Source organism: Lactuca virosa, chromosome 5, assembly GCF_052849685.1.
Source record: "Lactuca virosa cultivar CGN04683 chromosome 5, Lactuca_virosa_CGN04683_v6, whole genome shotgun sequence".
Classification (NCBI taxonomy): Eukaryota; Viridiplantae; Streptophyta; class Magnoliopsida; order Asterales; family Asteraceae; genus Lactuca; species Lactuca virosa.
This window is the reverse complement of record NC_136430.1, coordinates 323,186,184-323,199,691: the sequence shown is the minus strand read 5'-3', so window position 1 is coordinate 323,199,691 and position 13,508 is coordinate 323,186,184. Positions and strand designations below refer to the sequence as shown.

General features: G+C 30.2%; 2 protein-coding genes and 1 long non-coding RNA gene across 3 annotated transcripts; all 3 read left to right on the top strand.

Annotated features, from left to right (window-relative positions):
• The first annotated feature begins 901 nt into the window (after positions 1–901).
• On the top strand, positions 902–1,697 carry LOC145117338 (uncharacterized). Its single transcript, XR_013712607.1, has 3 exons — positions 902–1,295; positions 1,399–1,451; positions 1,564–1,697. It is a non-coding gene; the product is annotated as an uncharacterized LOC145117338 (long non-coding RNA).
• Positions 1,698–3,319: 1,622 nt separating this feature from the next.
• On the top strand, positions 3,320–4,577 carry LOC145116780 (transcription factor bHLH139-like). The gene is made up of 4 exons (XM_079053100.1): positions 3,320–3,625; positions 3,712–3,948; positions 4,030–4,161; positions 4,246–4,577. The coding sequence occupies exons 1-4, from the start codon at positions 3,371–3,373 to the stop codon at positions 4,345–4,347; spliced, it is 726 nt and encodes a 241-aa protein (XP_078909226.1). The 5' UTR covers positions 3,320–3,370; the 3' UTR covers positions 4,348–4,577.
• Positions 4,578–8,798: 4,221 nt separating this feature from the next.
• On the top strand, positions 8,799–10,131 carry LOC145117549 (transcription factor bHLH139-like). Its single transcript, XM_079053841.1, has 4 exons — positions 8,799–9,184; positions 9,277–9,480; positions 9,571–9,702; positions 9,819–10,131. The coding sequence occupies exons 1-4, from the start codon at positions 8,849–8,851 to the stop codon at positions 9,918–9,920; spliced, it is 774 nt and encodes a 257-aa protein (XP_078909967.1). The 5' UTR covers positions 8,799–8,848; the 3' UTR covers positions 9,921–10,131.
• The last annotated feature ends 3,377 nt before the right edge of the window (positions 10,132–13,508 follow it).

The following is a 13,508-nucleotide window of genomic DNA, read 5'->3' as shown; positions in this document are numbered from 1 at the left end:
GATTATCTATATTTTTACCAACTTATAGCTATTAATATCGTACATAAAGTCGTGTGTGCCCCGTCGGGATCAAATACTCGTTTCACAGTTTAACATTGTAATGACTATACTTTTCACCAACTGGTGATGGATTATGTTTGTATCTGTATATTTATATACATGAATGAGTTATGGTATATGTGTACGTGTATATGTGTATGTATACGTGTTTGTGAGATGTATGTGAACGTATTCATAAGCATTATAGTGTTAAACCACTAAACGAGTAATGGATCTCGTATGTGCACACGACTTTACGAATGATATTAATAGCTATAAGTTGGTGAAAATATAGATAATCATGTATAATAGAGGTGTGAAAAAAACGGAGCGAAGAAAACGAAGTTTGGTGCCCAAAAATTCGAAAATAAGAAAAATCCGTAGCTAATCCGTAGCTATATAGCTACGGATTAGCTACCGATTTTTCTTATTTTTGATTTTCGGGCACCAAACTTCGCTTTTTTCGCTTTGTTTTTTTCACACCTCTACTATATATGATTATATATATTTTCACCAACTTATAGCTATTAATATCGTTCATAAAGTTGTGTGCCCTTCGGGATCAAGTACTCGTTTCACAGTTTAACATTGTAATGCCTATACTTTTCACCAACTTGTGATGGATTATGTTTGTATCTGTATATTTATATACATGAATGAGTTGTGGTATATATGTACGTGCATATGTGTATGTATACGTGTTTGTGAGATGTATGTGAACGTATTCATAAGCATTATAGTGTTAAACCATTAAACGAGTAATCTATCGAGTCTTTCATTAGTTATACATTATAAGTGTGTTTCAAATTAAGCAACTATGGATCATATCTTACCTTTCTACATGTGGTTGTATCATGGAGTATTGGAAACACGTTGTTGCATTTCAGCCTTGCAAGTGACCTATGTGCTCCGGTCCAATTATCAAATTGACCCTGGAAGCAACATTATCCCAACAGCAGGATGCAGGGATCCATGATGTTCTCAAGAATGTTAGGCAGTACAATTGCCTTTTTGCTGGTGGTGCTTGCAGTTTTATTCTGGTAGGTTACTTGACTGTTGGCACCAGACATTGAAGGGGGTAGTTTCATCTTTTCCCTAAGTTTTTTCTTCTTGAAGCAATTCTGAAGAAATCTGATGATTGTGAGTTTCTTGTGACAGCAAGTGCTTTAGTTGCCTTTATTTGTCAAGAGATTGCTTCAAGCAATGGTGGATCCTGATAGACCTGTTGCTTATCTTAGCAGATTGCTTTAGTTGCAGTTAAGAAATAGCAACATTCTTTCATTTACTTGTTTATTATGATTACATGCATTTAGGTGCTAAGTTTTGAAGGAATTATTGAATCTTATTACTTGTTTGCAGGTGTTTTCTTGGTGCTCTTTATACACTTAGCCCTTTTGACATCCTCCCATGATGTAAGTTATCTGTTCAATGTTGTTTAATACAAAGGTGTGCAATTTGTACCTTTATTAACATTTAAGTTTCTTCTTGTTATTATTTTTAATAATTACAATTGGTTTATTCTAGGTTGGAGCCTGTGATCATCAGCTGTACAATGATCTTGATTACAATCGTTGTTGCTATTTTTCCTATTTTTGGTGTATTTTATATGGTATTTGGGATAAATGTGAATTGAATATGGTATTTAACAAAAAATTGGAAATTTTTAAATTTTTAATTTTTTTTATAAATAAAACGAAGTTAGCTACGGATTTCCGTAGCTATTTAGTTTCGTAGCTATTCCGTAGCTATTTATTTTCGTAGCTATTCCGTAGCTATTTAGTTCCGTAGCTATTCTGTGACTATTTATTTTCGTAGCTATTCTGTAGCTATTTAGTTCCGTAGCTATTCCGTAGGAAATCCGTAGCTATTTAGTTCCGTAGCTATTCTGTAGCTATGGTAGCTACGGAAAATTCTGTAGCTATTCCGTAGCGATTCCGTAGCTAATCCGTAGCTATAATTTAGCCACGGGCCATTATGCTACAGACATTTTTCCGTAGCAATTCCGTAGCTATCCGCTTATAGCTACGGAATAGCTACGGATTGTGATGTAGCTATTGCACAAGTTTTCTAGTAGTGAGATATCACTTTCTATAAGTAAAAAAAAATTTACTTGATAACTACCAAGTTGGTTGTTTCACTGTACTTGTCCAAATACACAACAAAATTAGTAATTCAAAGCTTATTTGTTTAAAATATCCCGGTTTTAATAATCCCACATGTTGAATAGTGTTTTAGAAGTTCTATTTTTGCCTGCATCATGTAGGACCTATTGAGTATCCATATGTACTAATCTTTATATTAAAAGTATGTTAATCACCTAAAGGAATTAAACTTTTGTCCTTTATATATTTTGTCCTACATGTATCTTAAAATCTAAAAGGAGATCTGATACAGCTCACAATGCCAAACTTGCCTAAATTACACAAGTTAGACATCTGGAATCTTCAACCAAACAAGAATCAAATAGCAACATACTTGGTTGATCTTATATGTTTCTCTTGAACAAAAAAATGGAAGCAGAAGACTTTAATGATGATTGCCATTGATTATTAGAAAGCATGCATCACGTGGTGTTGGAGAATTAAAGGTTGAATGTCAAATTAGGGGAATTTTGGTTTGGTGATTTAAGATTTATAATGATTGGCAAATATATCAAAATATTACACATTCTTTCCTTGTTGGAAAGTTTTTAATCCAGAATTATTATGTGCTTTTGCATGTGGTCAACTTCTCATCCAGTTTCTGGACCACAACCACAATTTAATTAGTTTTCATAAAATAAGGCTTTACATTTGCATGTAACATAATTCCACTTTATTAAAGATGTTTGTATTTTTCTTTTATTGTGATAAGGTAATGTAGTTAAATATTTGTCTGGCTCTAGTTCTTTTGGAAGTTCTCTTCATTTTTTGTCACAAATTAAACATGCATAGGTAGCTAATACCTGTCTCTCGCTTTAACAGTCAACACAATCTCATATAACTAGTCAAACAAATGACAGATATACCCTTGTCAATGATTGCCCTTTCGACACTTGTAATTATGTTTTCTAATCTTATTTAAAACTTCTGAAAGGTTACATTAAGCCCAAAAAATAGTCTGCACAGCTGTACAAACCCCTGAGACAGGCTCTTAATAGTAGTTTATAAAATACGGATCTCATATGTGATATACTTTATGACAAATAATATTATTAAACAAACAAAGCAATCATTTCCCACTCTCCCTAACTATATATATCTCTTTTCATACTGTTTCTTTTCTTCCAACCATTGTTCAAAACACATCTTAAAAATCAACAAATTACAACTTCTTTACACTTTCAGCAAGGATGGAGTTGGAATCTGTGACTTCAATGTTAGGAGATTGGAACTCCTTCAATGGAGTAACTGTCGGCGATGAGGCTTATTTTATGTCACAATTGCTTGATAATTTTTCAGTTCCAAATGAATCACAGAATTCTTCTCCTTTTGAAGTTTCTTCTACATTTTGGCCTCATCATGAGGTTGATGAAACTTGGGTTAATTTGTCACAAGATAATGAATTGTCTGCAAGTTCTAGGAAACGTTCTGGTAGCATGGCTGATGTAAGTTATTAAATGTTTTGCAAGTTTAACTTTATTTAATCTCTTGAATTTATTTTAAGCTTTTTATAATGATTTGACCTATGTAGGTGGATGAGAAATTGGAAAAGAGAAAGTGTAGAAAAAGTCAGAAGCTTATTTCCAATAACAACAAAGATGAAGTTGACAATGATGCAGTTTTTGATCAAATTATGAAAATTTATGGATCTGATGAAGATTCAAATTGGTCTCAAGAGTCAATAAGTCCGAGGCCAAAACAGGTACAAATTTTGAAGACAAGAGCAAGTAGAGGTTCAGCAACTGATCCACAAAGTGTCTATGCAAGAGTAAGTAATCTAAAATTTCACAAATTTTTACTTTTTGTTTTTGAAATGAATATAAAACTAATCAATTTGTGTTTTTTGCAGAAAAGAAGAGAAAAAATTAACGAACGTTTAAGAATATTACAGAATCTTGTTCCTAATGGGACAAAGGTTGATATAAGCACAATGCTTGAAGAGGCTGTTGAGTATGTGAAGTTTTTGCAGCTTCAAATCAAGGTGATAAACAAAAACTAATTACATATATTTTTATTTTTTTTAAAATTATTGATGTATGGATCCTAATTTTATGATATTTTTCAGTTGTTGAGCTCTGATGATATGTGGATGTATGCTCCGATTGCATACAATGGAATGAACATTGGGCTTGACTTAACAACAATCCCATCATTATCACCAAGATGAGTGCAAAACTTGCAATATTAAAGTTTGTTAAGTTTCTCTGGAATAAAGGGTAGTAGTTTATATGTTTTTAGTTTAGAAAATATAAAGAATAAAAATCTATCAGAAGAAGCTTTTATGCTCATTATTGCTTCATTATGTACATTCATGTAAATATTCCATGATTCAGGATGATGCATACATATCTTCTTAATTTAAAGTTTAGAATTGCTTGTTGTGATTCTTTTGGACAACTAGACAATAAAACTCAAAGATGTTAATATTTAATTAATTGAATAGCTGGATGGGAAGATTTAAGTAATAGATGTGCGTGGACTAAATTATAAATTTGGTCATGTGCTTAGCGTTTTGTTTTATTTATTTCTCTATCTATTTATTATTATTATTTTTTTTTTACGCTTTGTTTAATGTTCTTTTTTCTTTAAAGTTTTGGATTTAAATTTGATGGTTTCACGTCTCTGTACCTATAATGTTTCAATTAAATAACTATTTTGCATAACATTATTTATTATTATTATTATTATTATTATTATTAATGTTATTTACAAAAATGATGACTATCGATCAACATGGAGATTCAGGTTTAATCTTATTTTTAAATTTGTTTCATGGCTGGCTTGGTATTGTTTGGAAAGTATCCCTCAGACTATATATGGGTATAAAGGAGTCTGGATCCGACCGAATGGACCCAAAACCAGAATTGACATTTTAGTGGAACTAGGAACTTGACCTATATAAGAAAACCGGTTCTGGGACAGGAGTGAAAAAAACCAAAAACCGAACCACATCTAAAAATAACCCAAAAAACTGCATAAACCAAAATGAGAAATTAAATATATTTCTACCTTTTAACCCTACCAATCCTCCTATCCATTTAAATGATGGCATGTGTCATATGAGTATCCTAAAATATCATTAAATCTCATTAAATAAGCATTAAATGTTACACATGTCACCATTTCATTGGGTAGGAGGATATGTAGGAACAAAAAGTAGGAGGATATTTAATTTCTCTTGAGACGGAAACCGATGGTGCGGTTTTTAATTTTCCAAAAACCTTTTTGGTGTGGGATGGTTTTTTTATGCTCATTAATTGCAAAAGCAATTATTTAGTCAAATATCATTCACTTTTTGGATAGTATGAACATAAATACTCATAATTCGTCAATATTAAAGCTCTTCGAAAGATCTTGTACATTCCTACACAACTCCGATGTTTCCTTCTAATTTGTGGGACTCTCGAGGAATATCCCATATTGGATTTCATGACGCCCAAGCATAACATTGAAATATCAATTATAGAAAGTGAACTTTACATGATCCTCAAGATATGGATGATTATTTGATTATCAAACCAAACCCTATTTCTCAACCCCACATCTAACACATAAGGCTACTTCACTTTTGTTGGTAAGAATCTTGTAACCATGCGTAGAAAAAACATAAAGTTGTCGCTAGGTAAAGGGCATAAGCTGAATTTCGAGGTATGGCTATGAGCCTATGCCATTTTATTAAAGAAAATCTTAAGAAAAAATATTCAATTTTGTTTGTAAATTTAAAGAGTTTTTGACCAAATAGATGTGTTTTAAAATTTTATTTTGCCAAATAGATGTATTTTAAAAATTATTTACCAAGTATGTGTAGTTTTGAAAAATATTTTCCAAATAAGTGTAGTTTTAATATTTTATATTTCTATAAAACTTCCGGTTTTTATTTATTTTGTTATTATATATATATATATATATATATATATATATATATATATATATATATATATATTCTTTTTGCTATTCTTTTACATAGTATGTAGCTTAAGCTCTAGTCACAGAATGCTCAAGCCACAAGCTATATGCATTTACAACATATTAATCTTTAAGCAATCCCTAATGGTGAGTTCAATGAGCAAAATGTTGATGAGTTGACGTTCAATATATTAAACCTAGCTACCGGGTCAAGTTCAATGAATAGGGATTTAATTCTCATCAAATAGTGGAATGAGATTTTGTATTTTTTTCTTTATCCAATATAACATAACCCAGTTGTCATAGGAAAGCCAAACGTTTTTTTTTTTTTTTTTTTTTGTTTTAAAGAAACTATACATTATTATTTTTTATTTATGTTATATTTTTAATTTATATTCATGGATCTCAATACCATGTTGGAAGATGCGCGTGAAATTTAGAGAAATCGTTGCGACGAGATTAAAATAAAATACAGTATGTACTAAAATTTGTATTTTAGATATCATACTTTTTATTTAATGCGTAATTCATAATTTTTAATTTCTAACTTCTAATCTTTAATTAATAACTGCTAATTTGTAATTTTTAATTTCTAATTAATGTAATATTCTAGTTTTACATATGAATATTATTTATAAAAATATATAATAAAATATTGATATAGCAATCTATTGAACTCTTAAAAGTTTAATAGAATTTAGAATTTATTAAGTAAAATAATATAACTAATGCAATGCAAATGTGACAATCTGTTAAACTCTTAAGAGTTCAAAGTATTAGAGATGACTTAGTTGCATAAAGTAATATATAGTGCCTAAATAATCTATGTGCTTTCTATTTGAGTATTCATATTTTTATGCACGATTTTTATAATTGTAGAATATCTTTATTGTTTGCTAGATCAAAAGTCAAAACCTAGAATCAATGACATTGATCAACATAACATAGATAAATATTGTTATTATTATTTTGTAATTAAAGAATATAAACAAGCAAAGATACATCATTCACTGCATCCATTTTCCTCAATTAAGCCCACTACAATTTTAAAAGGAATTTCAACTTGTCCCAATAATTTTAAAATCCTAAAATTCCAGCTTATCTAATTGCATCAAAAGCTATTTAAGATTCATAAGTTACCTTCACAATGCAGTAACCTGTTGCAAAAAAAAAAAAAAAAAAAAAAAATCATAAAGAATACAGATTGCCGATAACAATTAGACCAATCTTAACTAAATCATAAATAACACCAGGTGAAGAAACCACAAAGAAATTAAGGAAGAGTACTTAGAAGAATATGAGAAATTCACTGGAACTTATTACTGACGAGAGAGATAGATACATTCATAAAGAATTAAAGAACCAGAAATCTTGATTCCTTGATTAGAAGTCGAGAAATCTCCTCAAACTAATTAGCCTCCAGTATCTTGATTTAGATTGAAATCTAATCTTGTATGCCGGAGACGAGGTTGGAGATGGAGATGTGACAAGAGAAGAAGTCGGAGATGGAGTTGGAGTTGGGGCCAGAGACAAAGTTGGATATGGAGGTGTAGCCGGAGACAAAGAAGCGTCTGGAGCCGAAGTCGCACAGGAGGATTTAAGGCACGTAAAAGATTTTTGAGATTTAATTTGGAAACTCTCCTTGTTTGATAAATACTTTTAAAACAAGACAGTAATTTTAAAAAAATACATTTTTAGTCAAAAACTCAATTTTAGAAGAGGAATTAGGGGATGTCCTACCTCAAAAAGTGTTTGAAAACTCTCCTGACAAATTGGGCATGATAGACATATATATTCATCACTTGAAGGAAGTATAGGAAGTTATATCTTATTAGGGTGTCAATATGGTAAAATAGGGTGTCTTTTTAGCCAACCCCTTTGTTGATTTATCCACGTAAAATATATGTTTAGGTGGTCAATATTTTGTTTCCTTGTAAGATAATGATTTCACGTGTATATTTACCCTCTATGGGTTGAATAAACACACAATCATTGAAATATCAGATTCTACCAAGCGTTTGTAGGCATAATGATGTTCACCAGTTCCCCATGAACTTGGCTTCACACCACTTTTAGTCATTTTCATGGCCAACATAGAAGAGAAGTTCAAACGTTCATAGAGCATGTGGAGGGTAAAATGTGAAAAATGCAATGAAGAGAATCTTAATTTGGTGATTTAAGATTTTAATGATTGGCAAATATATCAATTTTTACACATTCGTTACTTACATGTTGGGAATTTTACAACCAAAACTATTTTGTTTGTTCACAACTGCTTTTGCATGTGGTCAACTTCTAATCCAGTTTCTGCAGGGAAAATGAAAGCTGAAGTTCAGGGATCTAAGCACAAGTTTGAATCTGTCTACTCAATTGAACATTGGACCACAATTAATTTGATTGTTTTTTTAGTAATTATACTCACGGATATTCCCTTCTGAGTGCCCTTTCGCCACCAATGATCATGTTTTCTGATTTAAAACTTCTGAAAGGTTACATTAAGCCCAAACATAGTCTGCACAGCTGTACCAACCCCTGAGACAGGCTTTCAATAATAGTTTTAAAAATTATCGAATCTCATATTTTAAATACTTGTATTCTAATTTATTACAAATAATATAGTTTAACAAACAAACCAATCACTGCCTGTCTCCCTACCTATAAATATCTCTTTTCATACTTCTTTTTTTCCAACCACTGTTCAAAATAGTTCTTAAGATTCGACTTCATCATCATATTACACCATCTATCCACTTTCAGCAAGGATGGAATCTGTGATCTCCCTGTTAGGAGATTGGAACTCCTTCAATGGAGGAAATATCACTGAGGAGGCATATTTTATGGCACAATTGCTTGATAATTTTCCGCTTCCATATGATCCACAGAACGCTTCTTCTCCATTATGGCCACACCTGAGCCTTGATGGGGTTGATGAAACTTGGGTTTATTTGTCAGATGACACAAATAGCAGCCTACATTATCCTTCACAAAACCATAATTCTTCCTATGGAAGTAGGGATCTATTTCCCACTCTAAGTGATCCCACTAAAGATAATGAATTATCTGCAAGTTCTATGAAACGTTCTAGTAGCATGGCTGATGTAAGTGAAACTTGCTGCATGCATATTTGAGTTTAGTGATTAATCTCGAATGTGAAATGCTAAACTTTTTATAATTGTTTGATCATGTGTAGGTTTTTGAGAACAAGGATAAGATTAAGTGTAGAAAGAGTAAGAAGCTTGTTTCTACAAGTAACGAAGATGTAGACATTTCTGGGCAATTTATGAAAATATATAGAGCTGATGAAGATCCAAAAGAGGCTGAAATTTTGAGCTCAAATAGCAAGACAAAAGCAAGTAGGGGGTCAGCAACTGATCCACAAAGTGTCTATGCACGGGTAAATAATCTATATACAAATTAATTTTACTACTTTTTTTAAGTGACTTTAAAACTAATCAACATAATTTCTCTTTGTGTGTTTTTGCAGAAAAGAAGAGAAAGAATTAACGAACGTTTAAGAATATTACAAAATCTTGTTCCTAATGGTACAAAGGTTGATATAAGCACAATGCTTGAAGAGGCTGTTGAGTACGTGAAGTTTTTGCAGCTTCAAATCAAGGTGATAAACAAAAGTCAATTATACTAAAAAGAATTTTACGTAATATATATATCATGTATTTGTTTGAAAACATGAGTTGGTTTTTGATATTGCTTACGTATGCGTGATATTTGCAGCTGTTGAGCTCCGATGATCTGTGGATGTATGCTCCGATTGCATACAATGGAATGGACATTGGGCTTCATTCAACAACCATCCCATCATCGTCACCAAGATAATGCAAAGTTGGGCTATCCATATTGTCACATTTTTGTTGAATAAAAGGCAATCGATATATTTTTAGGTCAGAAAATAAAGAGATTAAATTCATCCGAAGAAGATTTTTATAAAGATTATACATTTATGCAAGTATTCCATGATCTCATGATTTTTATGTCTTCCAAGTTTAAATCGCTTATGCGAAGGACATGTGGTGATTCTTTTGGACAACTAGATAAAAAAAATTCAAAGATATTATATTTAATTAATTATTGGATAGCTGGATGAATTAAGTAATAGATGTGCTCATAATAAGTAAAAGATGTGCTCATGATAACGACATTGAGATGCCTCATAGTACTCAACTCAACCAAGTCGTTTAAAAACAAACCATTCCATCGATTTGATGATCAATTAGGTGGTATTTGTCTTTTTTTTTTTTTTGCAAAACCTCTTCTAGGCCTTTTTTTGTGAGCAGAGGGAAGACTTTTTGCTTGAAGACCTTTTGTAGTTTAGAAGATCGCAGACGTCAAAAATGTATGTGCATCATCTATTCTTATATGACATGGACAATCACTTTTAAGGTCTAACAGAGAATTCTAACCTTGTACGCTTCTTCAACTACACGCCTCCAAATTTATTTTCACGTTCATGCATCTGCTACTCTCGCATACCATTCCCTTCACCAGCCATCCTCTTCATTGACCTCCACGTCGGCGCTGCCTCCATCGCCACCACCTCCTCCTCATGTAACGTTCTTTCCTGTCTCCCTTCTCGATATATATATCTGCCTTTTTTATCTCTCTTCCCTCTCAAATCTATCATTTATTATTTTCTCTTTTTTATCACCATTGGAATATGTTCCCTAACATGAGATCGACATTACTTAACAATTCAAGGTCTTGTATTTCTGTGTTTGGTTAATTATTCATGATATTATACTATAACATTTGATTAGAAATCAAAATTAACCACAAAATTAGGTCATGAAACTTCTAATTCTTGTGTTTGTATCTTTCTATGTTGAATCTTGCTTCAATTGATTCTCAAGTTCTTGTGTTTATGTTGATGGTTATGCTTTTTTTGCAATATGTTATTGTTGCTTTCGTTAAATCTGATCAGCTTATTCTTGAAAGTACCATAATTTTGTCATATATACATGACTATACACAAGAAAATTATAGGATTGCAAAAAAACGGTTATAATGGTTTTCATAAATTAAATTTCAATGTTGTAAAACTATGAAAAAGTTTTTTAAGTTTAAGATAATAACTTTTTAAAACTTTAGTTTTTATGCAGACTGTAAACTTTAAAAAATAAACAATTTGTTTCTTCCACATTACATATGTGTTATCTCTTCGAAAACAAATAGCACCTTAGTGTCTTCAGCCTACTTTTGACTTGAGATAATATTATAAATCTAGCATGTGTGCTTAGCTGTTTTTCAGATAAAAAACAAATAATTTTTATTATATATATATATATATATATATATATATATATATATATGTATATACATACATATATATATATATATATATATATATATATATATATATATATATATATATATATATATATCTTGTATCTGTATATGAGTACTCTTCGTCTAGGTTAAATACTTGCTACTTCCCGGTTGATAGAACGAGTAGCGAATAACAAGTTTTGTAACATTCATCTCTATAGGTATTTCATTGACTTCCACGTCGGCGCTGCCTTCATCGCCACCATCTCCTCATCATGTAACGTTCTTTCCTGTCTCCCTTTGATCACCTTTGGAATATGTTCCCTAACATGAGATTGACATTACTTAACAATTCAAGGTCTGGTATTTGTGTGTTTGGTTAATTATTCATGATATTATACTATAACATTTGATTAGAAATCAAAATTAACCACAAAATTAGGTCATGAAACTTCTAATTCTTGTGTTTGTATCTTTCTATGTTGAATCTTGCTTCAATTGATTCTCAAGTTCTTGTGTTTATGTTGATGGTTATGTTTTTTTGCAATATCTTATTGTTGCTTTGGTTGAATCTGATCAGCTTATTCTTGAACGCATCATAATTTTGTCATATATGCATGACTATACACAAGAAAATTATAGGATTGCAAAAAAAAACGGTTATAATGTTTTCATAAATTAAATTTCAGCGTTGTAAAACTACAATTAATGAAAAAGTTTTTTAAGTTTAAGATAATAACTTTTTAAAACTTTAGTTTTTATGCAGACTGTAAACTTTAAAAAATAAACAATTTGTTTCTTCCACGTTACAAATGTGTTACTCTTTGAAAACAGTAACACCTTAGTGTCTTCAGCCTACTTTTGACTTTAGATAATATTATAAATCTAGCATGTGTCCTTAGCTGTTTTTCATATAAAAAACAAATAATTTATAATATATATATATATATATATATATATATATATATATATATATATATATATATATATATATATATATATATGGAAAAGTTCAATAGAGAACCATAATTAGGCAACTCATTTCAAAATTTAAATTTTACATTTTCTAATTATATATTAAATTTGAATTTATAATAACTTTAAAAATGTGATATATCTCCTAATTAATAATTTGTTTAAAATGATTTATTTAAAATAATTGATTAATAATTATAAATTTTTATTATGAAAGTTTAATTAATTTTATAGTCGTGGTTCCCACGGGTTATAAACTAATATATATATATATATATATATATATATATATATATATATATATATATATATATATATATATATATATATCTTGTATCTGTATCTGAGTACTCCTCGTCTAGGTTAAATAATTGCTACTTCCCGGTTGATAGAAAAAGTAGCGAATAACAAGTTTTGTAACATTGATCTCTATAGGTATTTCAATGATCGGTACTACTTCTAACTCAACAATATTATCTACGATGCTTCTTGAATTGAGTAGGGTGCATCAATATAGTCCCACTTTATTATAGATTGCGTAATCATACTCTTTTTATATCTACACCAATGCACTACTTCTATATTCATGATAAAGATAAAGACGTAGCCAGAATAGGAACTGGAATCATTTCAGTCTATTTGGAACTAAGAACATTCATTTAGTCCTTTGTAATTAAGAACATTTCTTTAGCCTCATATTCATGGTAACGGGGACAACATATAAGTGTGACCCATCCCTCCACAATTGTGTGCTTTTTCACCAGGTATACTTATTTAATTCTTGTATTTTTATGGATAAAAATAAACGTATGTTGCTATTATGCACAAAAATATGTAAATACATTGCATCTATTGATGAATATAATAAACTAGCTTAATGATACGGATAAAAATATAGTATGTTTCTATATATATATATATATATATATATATATATATATATATATATATATATATATATATATATAAAACGAAATGTGTTGTTATTATAAACAAAAGAAATATAAGTACATTGTTTATTGGTAAAAAAAGGTAAAATATGTAGTTATTATAGATTAGAAATGTAAGTACATTGCGTATATTTGTAAAAAAAATAATGTATGTTGCTATTATGGATTTAAAATAAAGTATTTTGCTACTATGTATAAAAAATAAAGCATGCTGTTA